This window comes from Myotis yumanensis, unplaced genomic scaffold (genome assembly GCF_028538775.1).
Source record: "Myotis yumanensis isolate MYYU_CA2020_CCGP unplaced genomic scaffold, mMyoYum1.0.hap1 SCAF_11, whole genome shotgun sequence".
Lineage (NCBI taxonomy): Eukaryota > Metazoa > Chordata > Mammalia > Chiroptera > Vespertilionidae > Myotis > Myotis yumanensis.
Genome location: NW_027223762.1, coordinates 56,373,988 through 56,391,516, shown reverse-complemented (window position 1 = coordinate 56,391,516; position 17,529 = coordinate 56,373,988). Strand labels below are relative to the sequence as shown.

Genomic DNA, 17,529 nt, shown 5'->3' with positions numbered 1-17,529 from the left:
TATCATTTTCCACTAAGGTTTATATTTTACTTCTGAACTCCCAGGAGGCAGAAAATTGAGATGTCTTTTAATTGTTATACACTTTCCCCATTCAAACTCAAGTCTAAATGTACCTATTTTCTTTACAAACTAGATTAGGGTCTTTGAGATGGGCTCTGATCAACATAAGAAGCAATAGTGCTAATAAATTAAGTTAAACTCTGTCCAAAAGTCCTACAAAGGTATTTCTTAGACAACCTATCAAATAGTGACAAACAACATTCCCTGATGTTAACTACATCTATTTAAACCTGGGGAACTTTTGTATTTAGCCATAGGTAACTGACCTAAAATGAAATATGAGTTGAGTTAAAATAAACTACTATCTCCTTACTTAGAAAACCAAAGACGGACTCTCAGTCCTCTGCTGCCACTGAGCTGGTCTGTGTGCCATGCTTTTGCTGTATGTAACTATCCTTAGGGGTCCTGACATCTTTACATGGCTTCTAATGTATCTCCCGTAGAAACATATTTGTTCATGGAATTCCTGAAAACTGAGTTAAATTCTGAAATTCTGACGGTAGATCATGGAACATATTTCGAGTGTGGAAGCTTATTTGACTTCAGCAAAATATGTACTGGCCCATGGGAATGAGATTGCTTCGTATACCCTTTAACTATTTATTCATTCCAAATACTACTGTATTAGCATTCAGATACTTGGAGGATAAAGCCAATAAAATAAGGCTAAACCTGTCACCATTTTATCTTCACCAAGATATAAGCAACAAATACAAATTTAAAAATGGTACCAAGTGCTATCCTGCAAAAATATTTTTGCCAAGAATTAAGTAAATCTTGAGAGAGTGGAGGATTAATAAGTGAAATTAGTTAAACTAAATACTTTTATAGCACTAAGATATATTGTGACTATCCTTGCCGTTAGATGTGAATCATCCTTAGAGTCCTGCGCATGGCCCATATTTTACTATGGTTGCCACTTAAAGCAGCGGAGGGGTCATTCACTCCTTACACTCTGCAGTGATGAGAGGAAGCAGGTCCATCTACACCACCATCAGTGCTATCACAGAAGTAAGTTTTAGGTGGGCCAGAGGAATGTGGAACTCTCCCCTCTCCTTCAGTTTTTACCAAGCCACACTACCTTGAAAGCCCGAGCTTCCGAGTTCCTGTTAGCAACCGTCTGGGCCAAGAGACTCTGCCATCCCATTGGATCGTCCTTGTAGGAGAGCTGGCCTGCTCTAAGCTTCACATATAAAACCCCATCCTTGGAAAGGATCGATCTGAAAGGAAATAAGAATGAACTTAATATGAGGTACTGCTGGCAGCTCTTGCTTCAAACGTCATGTTTCCCAACACCATGTTCCCATGAGATAAAATCTTAACCATTTTCCACTAAAATATATGGTTATTTATTGTGCCTAAAATCAAACCAGTCCCTACAAGAAAGCCAAAATAAAGCTCTGTTTTTCTTTGGTGTCTAGATTCATAGAACTTGTTAAATAAGAAGGCATCCTGACTGTCCTCATGAGTGAGCTTCAAAGGCAGTATTTTATCTGACACGTCTTCATGTTCTCTCTATCCCTGAGTCCTATGAGTTGGACAAAGAAGCACCAAATCACTACTGACTGGTTGCAACAAAAAGAAAATAAAGCTGCAAATCTAAAGGCAGAACAACACAGAATACAGCTACTATATAGAAAGTTGGGAGGAAATGGAAAATGAGACTAAATTATAAAAACTTTTGCAAGCTTGTTAAATTTTCTGGAAATACAAAGACTTAATTTACATATCACCATAGGTATAAAACTACTACATTAACATTCACTATTCATTAAAGAATTACTTACATATGATGATTTCAACCCACAACCAATCTATCATAAGCTTAATTTTATGACAACAATCTAACAAGAGAAGGTAAAGAGATGCAACAGAAATGTCATCTGACAAACATCAACTCAACTGTCATCAAGCTCCCTTTGTGGGCATACACATCAGCCTTATTTTCTTAAACTAAATCGTTCATTATTGCTCCAACTACAGTTCCATTACTGCCCCAACTTAAGTCACTTCAAGTTTCTCAATGAATAAACATAAACATTTAAGGTTTTATTTCTAAATTAAAATTTTCACTTTCTCACACAAATGTTTCAAAGATATTGTTCTGAATGAGATCGAAGGATGACAAGAACCATTCTAGATATTCATCTGTAATTTATGTCTTCCCATGTGCTTCTATTCACTTTACAGATATGTCGGAGAAATTCAATAGACTTACTTTAAGTGCTGCGTTCCCTTGCTTAAATCTATGAGCAGTTCCCAGTATCGTGGACCTTTAACTTTAATCTGTCAAGACAAATATAAACACAGTCAGCCCAATGCTGAAAAAGTGCTAGTCTGACAAAATGAAACCCATGCTTCACAGAAGAAATAAGAATAACTGGACTGGAAAGAGATGTTGAAAGGTTAACAAACTCCATTTCCAAAGGTGCGTGTGAGTCATGTTCTGAAGCCATCTAACCTACCAGCAAAGGCCTTCCAACTCCCCATGACACCCCCTGGGACTGCTTTTCTATTTCCTGCAGAAAGCGGGAAAGGGGTAGCAGGCACTGTGTCTGGCGGTGAAGGTGGCAAGAAGCAGGCCAAAGAGATGAATGAGGACGGCAAGGCTTTCAAGCAGAAGCAAAAAGAGGTGAAGAAACTCAAGGAGCTAAAATCAAAGGCCATGGGAAAGGTCCCCTGGTTACAGGTAGAATTTAAAAATCTGGCAAACTCTGGTGTGGCTCAGTTGGTTGAGCGCCGTCCTGTGCACCAAAAGGTTGCCAGTTCTATTCCTGGTCAGGGCATATACCCAGGTTGCTGGTTTGAACCCCAGTCAGGGTGCAGGAAGCAACTGATCAATGTTTCTCTTTCACACAGATGTTTCTCTCTCTCCCTAAAAAGTTAATAAGAACTTCTTTTTTTTTTTTTTTAAAGAAATCTAGCAAAAAAGTGAGCTGCTCCTTAGGCCTAGGGCAATGGTGATCCTTAAGTCCATTTCTGTTTTAACATCTGGATTCCCTGTCATAACATCTGCTGCCACCTATCGCTAGAATGAAGTGCTCTCTTGGAGCCTGAGTACATTTAAGAATAAACTTTTGTAATAAATAATAATCATGCAGTGGCTCTCTAGTTCTTCTCTGTCATTTCAACCTTAGCTGTGAGCTCAGAGTAAACCCAGCCCAGAATCCTGCCGAAATGTGTTCTTCAGTCTTCTACCCGATTCTGTACCACCTGGGATTAAACCTACTCATTTGGAAAGAAAACAAAACAAAAAAACACAGAGAAAGCGAAGGATTTTGTTTAACTATTTTTTATGCTATGCTGCTATGGTGACTTTATCCCTTGGACAGATCTCCCTAAATCATATTCAACTTACCTGCTTTAAAAGATGGAGCTCGGGAAGAAGGGTAGGAGCCATCAGTTCTTCTTTGGTTTGCTCATACCACTGAGTGCCCTTTACAAATACAAGAGCCACATTCACGATAGAGTTAGGGCAATAATTTTCAACCTTTTCCATCTCATGGCACACATAAACTATTTACTAAAATTCTATGGCACACCCAAACATATTTTTTTGCCAATCTGACAAAAAAATAGGTATAATTTTTATTCGTTCACCCCGGGCTGCTACTGTTGTATTGGCTGGAGTCATTTTTAAAATTTGACAATCTAAGGGAAAAGAGGTCAGTGCACCTGACTAAATAGTCAGGTATTGCATGTTGTGAAAATTCTTGCAGCACACTTAGTTGAAAATCACTAAGTTAGGGAGAGCTACAAAGAAGAAACATCTCCACTCTACACTTCTCCTTCCCTGCAGTTTGTACAGACTATCAAATAGCACAACATCCTCTGATACTCAAGTCTCAAAGGGCTCAAGCCTACAACCCACTGTGGGTCCACACCACCTTTATCACGTGGAGCACTGCACTCCGATGCTGGCGATACTGCCAGTCTGCACTTGACAGACCTCATGCTGTCTTCTCTGCTGGGACCATGTCCCTGCAGTTGGCACATCTCAGCCCAAACATAGTGGCTGCCTTAGCTGTCCTCCTGTCCTGCTGCCTCTAACCCCCCAGAGATAGATGGAGCACTTCTCTGCTCCCCCTGCATTCCATGCATACCTCTGATTACCACTCTATTCGTACAGCACCCATGCCTGGCTCCCCAATGGGTGGAAAAAAAATATGACAATGTCATATTTTGTATCCCAGAGCCTAGCATAATTTTGACACATAAAAGGTACTCAATTATTTTCTGAATGAAAGATACATCATTATGTGTAATCTAGTCCTGCATCTAAATCAAAGATCTCTCCTCAAATACAGGACTGTGGGCTTTCATGTCCTTTGCTAACAAATCTTACAACAGTTCCAACTCGGTTCATTTTTTAGAACACTATCACCAGCCACATATAGTTAACAGGGACACTTTCAAATAAGCTCTGAGGATGAAAGGGCAGCTGCTGATCTCTAAGAGCTTAGACTCACAGACTGTAAATGAGCCTGGCTGGCTGGCAGGATGTGTGAGAACTGTGGAGGCTTTAGTTTTTATGAGAGTTCAACTCATTACTGTCATTTTTTAAAGGACACTTCTGAAATACTTTGACCTGCAAAGATGAATGAGTGGTAGTAAAATTACAAATAAATGACAGGTGAAAGTGTTACCTTATAGGTAACTTCTAAGAGGGCATAGCAGGGGGTGTTTGTGTCCACATCCACAGGCACCAGCAGCCGTGGTTCTGCAGCCAGCACGTACAGGTGCCGCAGAGCCTGGAGGTGATACCTGTTCACAGAAAACAGACAGAAGGTAACCAACAGGTGGCAGCAGCTCGAGCTCTACACTCTGCTGTGGCCGACAGACTGAACCAGAAAGACGCTAGCATGCTCTCTTCCAATGACAGTTATCCTGAAGGAAAATAAGAAATCCAATTAAAATGTCATGGAGAAATTCTTTTAAAAAATATAGATATTTGATCCTTTACCAACGAACTCTTTACTTGAGTTTCCAGTTACAAGGTTTTATAGGATTGTAAAATTTACCTAACATGAAAATATGTAGTAATAAATTGATCATTTTAAAAATCAGATTTCAAATATCCTTTGCTGCTCAAAACAGGCATCCTGTTTCCCCTCCTAAGGTATTTACTTTCAGTTCTTATTTTTTCCTTAAGTACTCGTAGGGAAGAAGGGGGAAGAAAGATTGCCAGCTTCCTCAGACAGGAAAGCTCTCCTACAAGGATGTTACACCAAAAATAATGGGTGAGATTATGACAATATTTTTTAAAATTTGTATCTTAGAATTTAAACACGCAAAGAAAGTTTTTATATTTCAAGATCCCAGAAAAAAAGGATAAAATGAAACCTCATTATATTTTAAATTTTAGTTATAGCAATACCCTCCCCCTTCCCACCAAAATTTACCCACCCCTATAAAACTATTTGAAATAAAATCAATCCTGGCCAGAAAAAAACTACTATTTATCAGTTATATAAAGGTTCTTAGCGCTCAACACCAAATTGCTTTTTTTAAAAATAGCCAAACCAACTTATAATATAACCAGTAATGTGTGTGTTTTCCACTATACTCTCACCAATAGCTGACCATAATGACTTTCCTAACTTACATTAATTTAACAATAATGTTCTTACGCACCACTTATCATTAAAGTGTGGGCTTCGTGTCAGGTCACTTTGTAAAAGAACTTATGCTATGGGCTACAAAGCAGTTTAAAGTGATGGCTTTGCTCCACAATGAGGCTTCATCCCTGGGTAGCTGGGGTGCCTTCTGTTGAGCACACTGGTCATCTCAAATGTCATGGGATGCAAGCAGCTACTTCCCTCCCTTACGCCATGCTGTACCTGATGTCTAGAGAAATTGGTTTCTTGTGCTCTGAAGGCAAAGCGTTTGTATTGTCAGACTACTCCTATGTGTTTAAGATTTACTGCTCGCTACCACTTTTAAATTGACTGATTTTTTGCTGCATTTTGCTTTTCTTGTCCTTCCTATGTCATTTATATAAAACTTCTTGGCACTCATGTAAAAGAGAGAAAAAAGTGATTCATATAGACATTGCCACTAAATCAGACAAACTTCTCTCTTGGAATTAATTATAGCACAAAATATATCATCTTCAGCTCCTCTTGGCTATTATCTTTTGATCAAATTTTCCCTAAAGATAAACTTGGCAGTCTACTTCCAGGTCTAAAGCAATTCTAGTGATTGAAGTACCATGAAAGACCAACCAGTAATCAGATGTCCAAAGTTCTCTTCTGGTCTAATACTTTGTAAGAGAAACTTTTAAAAATAGCCCGAAAGATAACTAAGTTCAAGAACACAATAAAGCTAATATGGAAATGAGTCCCTGGAACCAAAACACGACCAAATTATCCCCTTAGAGAGTTGCAGAGAGATCATGTGGGTCAGAATTACTGGACTCACCGATTGTCAGTGCTGTGAGCTGGGAAGTGTGGGTAAAGGGCACAGAGGAGAGCAGCGATGGAGGAGTTTGAGGTGCTCAGCGAGTACCTGGGAGATAAATTCAGGCAGTACAGACATAATTAATGATACTGTCAAACTTTCACGGCATTCTTGAAAACCAGCTATTGGGGTATTTATTATGGCAAGGCATACCAATGGCAAGGCCTTGAAAATACATGTCAATGCTGTGAAAATTTCACTTCTTTGTTATTAAGTATGCAAACTACTTCAAGATCATGCATTACTTAAAGCAGAAGCAATATCCCACAAATGCTAAATTACAAAATTTGAACTAATAAGCAAAGCTTTAACCTAAAGTAGCATTGTACTTTGGACCATGAATGCAGTCCTAGAGATTATGGACATTTAAAAAGTCATGTATAAAGTACATCCCCTTCTTCTCCAGTTTTATAAATAGCTATTTTTAAAATTATGAACATTACTTTTAAATATACAAGGTTTTTACTGGGTATCTAAAATTCCCATTTCTGTAAAGCATGAGCATTTCCTTAGAATATTTAACTCAGTGAAAAAGGAAAAAGTATTAAAAAGTTGCAATAATTGTGTAAACAACTATTTCTCAAAATAAAAATGGTTTTTCATTATCAAAGATAAACTTATTTTATAAAAGCCACATACTCTTAGTAAAGTAAAATCTTCCAAATTATTTTAATGTTGTTCAAATTCAGTATGGCAAACAGGCAGGTTAGTCTAAAGTTCTGGAGTTTTTCTTACAAATATTTTGAAATAAAGATGGTACAAGACATCACATAAAACCACTGTAGAAGCTACTTAATATACATACATATTTTATTCCATACACACACACACACATCCGCCAACTGCTTTCCCTGTCTATCTTTAAATTAGGGTATCAAGTAAGAACTTAGCATTTATCATACACACATATTTAATGAATTTAGAAAGAAAAGATTTCAAAATTTAAGAAAATATTTGACAGGTGCATAAAATAGGCCATTTTCTCTTTACCATTACAATAAAACTAAAATCCAAATGTTAGCTATTAATGTCAGGAATTTTAACATTGAATGTAAGGGTGTAGCTGTACTATAAGCATAAATGTTGTCACAGAGTACACATAACCATGAAATGACCAGGAATCACTAGAAGAGCAGAGGCAGCGTGGGAGAAAACCTACTCAACATGAAAGACCAAGTAGGGTTGTACAGTATGGAATGGTGAAAGATGGCATTGAATAAGAGAATAAAATTAATGAAGGGTCTTATTTTGAAAGGAAAATAGTATTTCAAAAATCATAAAATATGAATATGTATACTAATATTTCTACAAGCCATTCTTAATTCTATACAACTAAAGAAAGAACAGGTGTACAAAGCCTGTTAAAAGGGCATGCAACCTTTCTGACAACCTCTGCTTTCTATGCTCTGGAAAGGCAAGTTCCAGTGTTTAGTTCAGTCTTTAAAAAGAGGACAAATAAACCTACGTGACTTTAGAAAACATGTCAGTAAACCAAGGTCACACACACTAGAGCTAAGTGCAGGGGTGCATCACATCCACAGACTGGAAGACTCAACACTGTAACAGATTTCCATTCCTTCCAAACCCATGGAGAAACTCAGTGCAATTCTGATCAACATTTTATCAGCTTAGTTAGTGTGAACCTCACAAACAAATTCCAATACTGATATGGAAGTGAAAAGCGCCAAGAACAGAAAATACACTATTGAGAAAGCAATCCCCGTTTGGAGGGTTTCCTCTACCATACAACAAGAACTACTACAAAACTATAATAATCAAGACAGTGTGGTACTGGTGCAAGTATAGATACATAGACCAATCGTACATAACAGCAAACAAATAAACACAAGTATATGAACACTTAATTTATAACAAAGGTGGTTCTGCAGAAGAGTGAAAAAAGATTAACTTCTCAATAACACAAGGGCATCAGTTGGGGGGGTGGGGGTGGGGGGGAATGCAGAAAAATCAGTTCCGGGTAGATTTTAAATCCTAATGAATAGAAAAGGTAAAAAAAACTTCTGGAAGACAAACAGGACAAAAAAGTACAAATCAAAAAATAATAATTCTGCTCATCAAAAGATATCATTAAGAGAGTTAAAAGGCAAGCCAAAGAGTAGGAGGAGATAACTACAACATACAAAACTGACCAAGGCCTCAGGATCACAATGATAAACCAATATGAAGTAGACAATTTGATAGAAACAGAAAGAAGAATAGAGGTTGAATGGGACTGGGATAAGAGGAAATAGAGGAGTTGTTGTATAAAGTGTAAGTTTCAGTTTTGCAAGATGAAAATGTGGATATACTTAATGCTACTGAACTGTATATTTAAAAATATTTAAGGTGGCAAATTTTATGATATTTTACCACAAATAAAATTTGAAAAACAAATAAACCAATATGAAAATAAGTAGCAAGAGATTTGAACATTACACAAGGAGATTTCTAGTTGGTCATTATCATTTCAGGGAAAAGGAAATTAAAACCACAATGAGGTATTACTACCAGAAGGCTAAAATTAGGGTGACTAGCAAGTGTTGACAAGAATGGGGAGCAACTAGAACATCATAGGTACTGATGAACATGTGACATGATATGAACACTTAGGAGCACTGAAGGCACTGTCTACTGAAATCGATCATACCTATACACCCTTTGACCCAATTCCACTCATAGATCTATATATAACAAATCAACGACATGTATAAGAATAGACGTAGAGTATTATTCATAGTAGCCCCACAATGGAAATAACACAATATGTCCACCAACAGCAGAGTAAATCAGTAACTGTGACTATTGATTCCTATCATACAGGAATTCAACAACACTGAAACATGACCAATATCCAACAGGGATGAATCTCACAAACGTAACATCAAGCAAAAGAAGTCACAAAAAGATACATAGTGTATGATTCTATTTGAATTTTAAAAATTGGTAAAACCAATCTAAAACTAATTGGTGGTTATCTTTGGGCAAAAGTAAAGTACCAGTGATTAGGAGGGGCATGGCTGGAGTGAAACAGGTGATATGAGCTATATCTTCATCTATATGGTACTATTGGAAGTAGTTAATTAAGCTGTGCTCCTATAATTTGCACAATTTTTTGTATGCTTATTTTTATTCAACAGAGATCATTAAAAGCCAGGAGGGTCTTATAAAAGGATAAGGTGGTCAGGAATGACAGATAATGGAAAAAGAGTGAGAAGTTAAAAACTAAGAAAATCCCATCGAATCTGTTGGCTATAGTGTTCGCGACTTTTACGAGAAAGCACTTTAGTAAAAGGGTAAAATCCTTAAACAGTGGGGAACAAGAGGATTAGCAATGAAGTACTAAGTTCATACTCTTCTGAGAAATGCAGTGATGCTAACTATGTTAGAATAAGGACGGTAACTCTACTAAGTAGGGCATAAATTAATGGTCAAACCATTAAAAAGCCCTTTTAAAGTGTACTAATACCTTCAGATAAGCTAACAGCCAATTAGAATAAAAAATTTTCATCTTCAAATTCAAAATAAGTCACTCTTATAGGTCTTGTTCATGAGATCTTCATTGAAGAAATATATACTCATTTACCTTCCTCCTCCCAGAAAAAGAATTCCAAGGGCCATGTGATGGGCTAAGTGGAAACCATAGTTCATTTCACCACCTGTTTTCATGTGCAAGAAACGACAAAGCTGCAAAACCTTTAGGTTCCCCGAGCCAGCCATAACCATGGCCAGAGACAGCAGCACCACACTCAGGCATGTTTCCAGGTTGTAAGGGCCTGTCTGGAAATATGAAAAGAAGACTGTTACATTTCTTTATTATCAACTTCCATGTTACATTTCTTCATTATAAAAAACAAGTAATCAAAAACAAATGTTTATGACTTTTTAAAAAAACTATAAAAACAAGTATTTTCTCTGATTGCTAAATTTAAGTTCAATATAGAACACTCAGGAAATAAAATATACAAAAGGTAATAACTATCACTTGGAATAGTAACACCCAAAGAGAACTGCTATAAAGTTTGCCTTTCTTTTTCTCCAAATCTTTTCCTATATTTATATATATATTTTTTCAAATTGAGACATTACTATACATAATATTTTTAACCTTTTTTAACCTATTATAAGCAATCTCACTCACAACAAAGTCTTCTAGAACACGGTTTTGATAGCTCCATTGTAAAACAATGTATAGATATATTCAAACTTATTTAACCACTTTTAGACTTTTTGATGTCTTTAATTTTCTCATATTATAATGTTGCATAAATCTGTGTGGTTTTTAGCAAGAAATAAATATCTTGCAGTGTTCCTGTCATAAAGCAGCAATGCCTCAAAAACAACTGCATGTTTACTAAATACTAATTTTTAAAGGCAATTATCAATATTCGGTACTGAGAATATGGGGGACAATATGGTTTTTCTTATTTATTCTCTTGTCACAAGAATTAGAGACCTGTGCATCCTTCTAGAATTATCATATTCTCATCTAAATATCCCAGAACAAAAATGCAAAGATAAACTAAACTTCAAATCTCCCATTCTAAATTCAAACAAACTGCAGAAATTAACAACATATTAAGTAACTGAATTATTGGTGAATTTCCTTTGAGTTTAATTTTATTCCCAAGGAGACTCATCGTGAAAAAAACTTACCACAGAAGCATTAGGTGCAGACAAATAAGTCATAAAATCTTTTGCAAATTTATGCTGGAAAATCAAAAGAAAAAATTTAAAGTTAAGAGGAAGCATATTGAGGCTTTGAGAAAAAAGGAAACAGAACAGAATAAACTAGGATACTTCTTACCAAACAGTTAAATGCTGATAAGTTTTCTGAGCCAGCAAATCGAAAACCCAGGGACAAACAGGCTCCTGCAATTATGTAGACATGTGCCTGCCTAAAGACAGATTACAAGAAATTTACTATTGTCAATATTCTGCCTTAATATTCATTATTCGTATTATCTTGGGGTAAAAATAGTAATTATTTCTGTTTCTGTTCTTCTGGGGATGCTCAATTATGCCTCTACTAAATTAGCAGGTTCCTATGCCCTTTTCTTCAGCAGAAACACCAGGTGGCCCTTACTAATAAAATACACTCTTGCCTGCATATGTTTCACATACAGCGAAAGAAGATAATTTTTAAAAACGTTGCCATTTTTTTAATGGAAAGGATAAAAATAGGAGTATGTACAAATTAAATCTCCAATATTGGTTTTTGAGGGCAAGAACACTGTATTTCAGAAACCTAAACAAAAGCAAACAAACAAAAAATTCATCTTTCTGAACATCTAATCAGCAATGGTTAGAAACAAAGGAACTCAGAATTACTCAAAAGTTAAGGGCATTACTGCTCTTACAGAGTGCATTTCTATTATTTATCTGACAGATGCTAGGATAGCTCGTTTCTATTCCTCATTTCATAACTTACGACAAAGTTTCCAAATTCAAATCCTCTGAGCAAGGCAATTCAATTTCACTGAGAGAGATACTATTTTCTCTTATAATCTGTGAAAATACAAACCAAGAATACCTGAACATTAACATTCAAGTTATAAATATTTAATGACCTGAAAAATAACATACTGCTTATATGGCCATGTTATAAAAAACAAGCTTTGCCAAAACATTTCATTTTCAAAGGCCTATATTATATTCACATCCATGCAACCCAATTTTAAATCTAAGATGGCCCAATAAAAACAATAACTGAATTGGACTGAATGAACACAAACTAGAGGACTTAAGTATATTCTGAATCAATAGCAGAGTAATAATACTTCAGACCAGTGAGCTGAAATGGAAGATGATGGCTGTAGAGCAGAATTGGGGCAGGAGTGCCGGGAAGCAGCAGGAAAGAGTTAAAGCACTTGGAGAGAACTCAATTCAGACACATACACTTCTTAGTCATGGGACGTTTCTAGCATTAAGGTGAGGTGAGGTTAGTCACTAGATTAATTACCTGAGTTAAAGTGAACTGTCAATGTGTTAATCTGCAACTACTATGTAGAAACATATCCCTTTCATTTTAGTATAGGTAGTGAACAAGAATTTTTTTTAAAATAGAATATCTATCTAGCTTTAACAACAAAGAAAAGACTTGATCTGCTTCACTTAAAAATTACAAATAAAAAAGAAAAAACTATATATTTTCTAAACATATGAAAGCAAGTATACAGAACAGAGGAACTCAAGATTTATTCTTATTCTTTTTCAAAGACTGCTCAGGAGAATAACATTACAAGGTGCTTTCTACAATAAAACAATAAATACTCAGAAGTCACTTATGATACAAACTTCTTATGAACTAAAATAAATATCACCAAATCAAAAAACTCCAAATACCTTTGCTCTTTGATAATCTCAATAAGGTAAGCAACTATGTTCGCTGTGTAATATAAGCTAGTAACTACTCCCATCGCTCTTCCTCTCATCTTTACTTTTAATGTTGACTACTATTTATTCAGAAATTGAGTGACATTCTGAAAAACTGACAGAACTCCAAAGTGATACATATATGGATAACCTGATTACAACATTCATATAAATTAGGGTTTTAACTACATCATTATACATGAATGAAATGCTTCTATTTTGACAGCAGGCATTTGTAAGCTCTTTTTTGTCTTCAAAAGCAGCTCGAGGGCCTAGGTTTGAATCCCACAGAGCCACATTAGCTGTGTGACCACAGGCAAGTTTTTTGACTGCTCTATGCTTCCTCTGTAAATGAGCATAATAGCGGTTCCTCTACCTTCTAGGTTTCTGTAAGAATTAGAAGGCTTAATCCACTCGAAAACCTCTTAAAATTAACACCTGGCACTTAGTAAGTCCTTTATAAGTATTAGCTATTACTATTACCATTACCATTATTATTACTATTATTATTATTATAACTGATCTGTACCACCTCTATCATAACACCACATTGATCATACACCATTTCAAAGCATCACTAAACCTGGGTTGTAAGTAACTGTATGGAAGGAGACCCTTCTTCAATTTGGTTCTTGTCACCTTTTCTATGGTCTCCTAAAGTTTTTTTTTAATCATATAAAAGAGTAATCAAAGAAAGAAATGTAATTCTTCAAGAACAAGTTGAGGCACACAGGAAATGAATAAGACCACCAAACTCCTCTGTCCAAGGCAAAATCTTAAAGATCTGAAGTCCTACAGCTAGTTTCAGTATGACCCTGATTAGCCAAGTGAATTTGAACCAGTCTGTCCTCTTTCAATGTAATAGTAATGTACTGAACTCTAGCCAATGTGTACTAGTTGCTAAAAACAAAACGATGGAAAAGAACACTAGCTGACTTTGAGGAGTTCATAGTATAAGGATGCATAGACATTTGGTAAAGAGTTCATTGCTCCCACACACACACAGAGGCAATACCGAAACAACGTTCAGTACGAGACTGCACCAGACACACAGAATGGAGTCCTTTTGAAAAGAAAAAATTACAATAAGATAGACCTAACATAATACTTATCATTTTAACTATTTATTTAACTAATATGTGCATTTAAATGCCGCAGGTTAAAAGGATGATATACAAATATCAATTTCATATTTTATATCAGTTGTATAGCAGCAAGCAATTAGAAAACAAAATTCTACATAAAGACTCCACTTACTGTATAGTAAAAGAATATAAAATACTTAGGAGTAAACTTATTAAACTGTTGAAGACCCTGATTTTTCTGAGAAAAAACTTAAAAAAGGAATAAAATAAATGGATTCTCTATCCTAGGACTACAAAACTCAACTATTTAGTTATCTATTCTCCATACATTTATTTATAGTAGGGGTGGAGAACTTTTTTTCTGCCAAGGTCTATTTGAATATTTATATCATTTGAGGGCCACACAAAATTATCAACTTAATAATTATCCTGCTCTATTTGGTCAAACATTTAATTAACTCATCCCAATGCCTTGGTAAGGGCAGACCAAATGATTTCGCAGGCCTTATACAGATCACAGGTCAGGTGTTCCCCACCCGAATAGATTCAACACAATTTCAATTATAATCCATCAGACTTTCATATCAATTCTGATAAGCTGATTCTAAATTTTAGATGGAAATGCAAAGGACCTAGAGTATTCAAAGAAATCACAAAAAAACAAAAATGGCAGATATACAATACAGTGGGGCCTTGACTTACAAGTTTAATTCGTTCAGTGACGGAGCTCGTAACTCAAATTACTCATATGTCAAATCAAAAAGTGAACGAGTGAGACACGTGATGCTGGGCTGATGTTGTGGCAATCACTGTGACATACGCTGCACCAACTAGCGGTGGGGTATCTAAAGCTGGCTCGAAACCCGAATTTTAGCTCGCAACTCAAAGCAAAAAATCAGCCGAGAGACGGCTCATATCTTGAAAAACTCGTTAGTCGGGACACTCGTAAGTCAAAGCCCCACTGTACTTGCTTTCAGGACTTACTATAAAGCTACAGTAATCAAGAGTTTGATACCAGCAAAAGGACTGTCAAATAGATTAAAAGAACAGATGCAGAGCACATAAATAAACCCACTTATGTGCTCACCTGACTTTGACAAGAAATCACAGGAATACAATAGGGAAAATGGTGTTTGTATAACTCGATACCCATCCTATCTAATAATAGAGAAACATGGTAATTAGCCGTACCTCTGCTACCCTTCCCATTGGCTAATCAGGGTGATATGCAAATTAACTGCCAACCAAGATGGCGGCCGGCAGCCAGGCAGCTTGAAGCAAACAGGAGGCTTGCTTGCTTCAGTGACGGAGGAAGCCAATGTTCCCCACTTGCCGTTGCCAGCCTCTGAGCTTGCAGTTTAAGAAACATTGTTACAAATATAGAAGCTAAACAAAACCCCAGAAACCTGCTTTCAGCCAGCCAGGCTTCAGCCAGCAGGACCACAACATTGTTTCAATTATAGAACAAACGCAGATGCCTGCTTTCAGCCAGCCGGGATCTCAGAGCTGGAGTGAGCAGTACCGCAAGAGTGTTACAATTATAGAACCCAAACAAACCAGATACCTGCTTTCAGCAGCCGAGGCCTCAGAGCTGGAGCCAAGCCTCAGAGCTAAAGCTGGCCCAGAATAAAATAAAAAGAAAAAAAGGACAGGTTGGGAGCTTCAGTCACCCGCCAGCCTGAAAACAGCCCTCAGCCCCTCACCCAGACGGGCCAGGCACCCCAGTGGGGACCCCCACCCTGAAGGGGGTGTGACCAGCTGCAAACAGCCATCATCCTCTCATCCAGGCTGGCCAGGCACCCCAGTGGGGACCCCCACCCGGATCCAGGACACCCTTCAGGGCAAACCAGCTGGCCCCCACCCATGCACCAGGCCTCTATCCTATATAGTAAAAGGGTAATATGCCTCCCAGCACCGGAATCAGCGGAGCCCCGAGGCCTCCCAGCACCGGGATCAGCATGACAGGGGGCAGCGCCCAAACCCCCTGATCGCCCTGCGGCTCAGTGTGTGATAGGGGGCGGGGCCCCAACCTCCCTATCCGCCCTGCTCTGTTCGTGACAGGGGAAGGCGCCCCAACCCCCTGATCAGCCCTGCTCTGTGCCTGATAGGGGGGAGCTCCCCAACCCCCTGATCGCCCTGCGGCTGCGTGTGTGACAGGGGGCAGTGCCCCAACTCCCCTATCGGCCCTACTCTGTGAGTGACAGGGGGGAGCTCCTCAACCCCCTCATCGGCCCTGCTCTGTGCGTGACAGCGGGGAGCTCCTCAACCCCCTTATCGGCCCTGCTCTGTGCGTGACAGGGTACGGAGCCCCAACACCCCTGATGGGCCCTGCTCTGTGCGTGACAGGGGGCAGCGCCCCAACCCTCTGATTAGCCCTGCTCTGTGCGTGAAAGGGGGTGGTGCCGAAACCTCCCTATCGACCCTGCCTTGAGTGTGACAGGGGGCGGTGCCCCAACCCCCCAATTGGCCCTACCCTGAGCGTCACTAGGGGTGGCATTGCAACCTCCTGATCTGCCCTGCTCTGTGCGTGACAGGGTGCGGCGCCCCAACTCCCTAATCGGCCCTGCTCTGAGCCCGACCAGGGGCTGCACCTAGGGATTGGGCCTGCCCTCTGCCACCCGGGAGCAGGCCTAAGCCAGCAGGTCATTCATTATCTCCCAAGGGGTTCCAGACTTCAAGAGGGCACAGGCAGGGGCTGAGGGACCGCCTCTCCCCGGCCGAGTGCACAAATTTTTGTGCACCGGGCCTCTAGTCTATATATATAAATATAAAAGCCTAAGCGACCATTCGACCGTTTGACCAGTAGCTGTGACACAGAAATCGGGCCGAATCCGTGCACCAGGCCTCTGACATCCCCCGAAGGGTCCCAGATTGCGAGAGGGCACAGGCCAGGCTAAGCCACCCCACTGGTGCACTAATCTGTACACCAGGCCTCTAGTAGTTTTATAAAAACCTCAATGCCTACCTTGTGTCATAAACAAAATTATTCTGAGATGGATGCCAAACTATACACAAAAGCTAAAACATTGGAGTTTTTAAAGAAAACACAAAAAAAACAAGAGACAATCTCCAGGATTTGGAGTTAGGCAAATGTTTTTTTCACAGGACACAAAACACAATAACCATAAAATAAAAAACTGATAAACTAGTCATTATCAAACTTTGAAAATCTGCTCAGCAAAAACATTACAGACAAGCCACACACTGGGAGGAATATCTGCAAAGCATATATCTGAGAAAGAATAGACTTCCAGGAAATATTAAAAATCCTAGCAACTCAATAGTAAAAAAAAAAATAAATAACTTTTTTTTTAAAAAATGGGAAAGAGATAGGAACAGACACTTCACACAAAAGAATATATGAGGGAACAAATGAGAAGGTTTCCTTGTCATCAGTCAGCAGGGAAATACAAATGGAAACTACATATTTACCAACATAACTAAAATTAAAAAGATTAACACCATCAAATATGGATGAGATGTATAGCACCAGTACTTTCAAACACTGTTGGCCAAAGTGTAAAATGGTACAAAGTCTGGGAAAAGACCCACC

General features: G+C 38.2%; 1 protein-coding gene across 2 annotated transcripts in view; it reads right to left on the bottom strand.

The window, feature by feature from the left end:
- The window catches only part of ANAPC1 (anaphase promoting complex subunit 1), a 106,115-nt gene that overhangs the window by 10,228 nt on the left and 78,358 nt on the right, over positions 1–17,529 (bottom strand). For both annotated transcript variants that reach the window (XM_070429691.1, XM_070429692.1), the window contains 9 exons: positions 11,948–12,024; positions 11,324–11,414; positions 11,173–11,226; positions 10,103–10,296; positions 6,481–6,567; positions 4,707–4,824; positions 3,419–3,496; positions 2,279–2,346; positions 1,142–1,280 (listed from right to left, as the gene is read on the bottom strand). In XM_070429691.1, the coding sequence (XP_070285792.1) occupies positions 1,142–1,280; positions 2,279–2,346; positions 3,419–3,496; positions 4,707–4,824; positions 6,481–6,567; positions 10,103–10,296; positions 11,173–11,226; positions 11,324–11,414; positions 11,948–12,024 (906 nt within the window). The remainder of the gene's footprint in view (positions 1–1,141; positions 1,281–2,278; positions 2,347–3,418; positions 3,497–4,706; positions 4,825–6,480; positions 6,568–10,102; positions 10,297–11,172; positions 11,227–11,323; positions 11,415–11,947; positions 12,025–17,529) is intronic.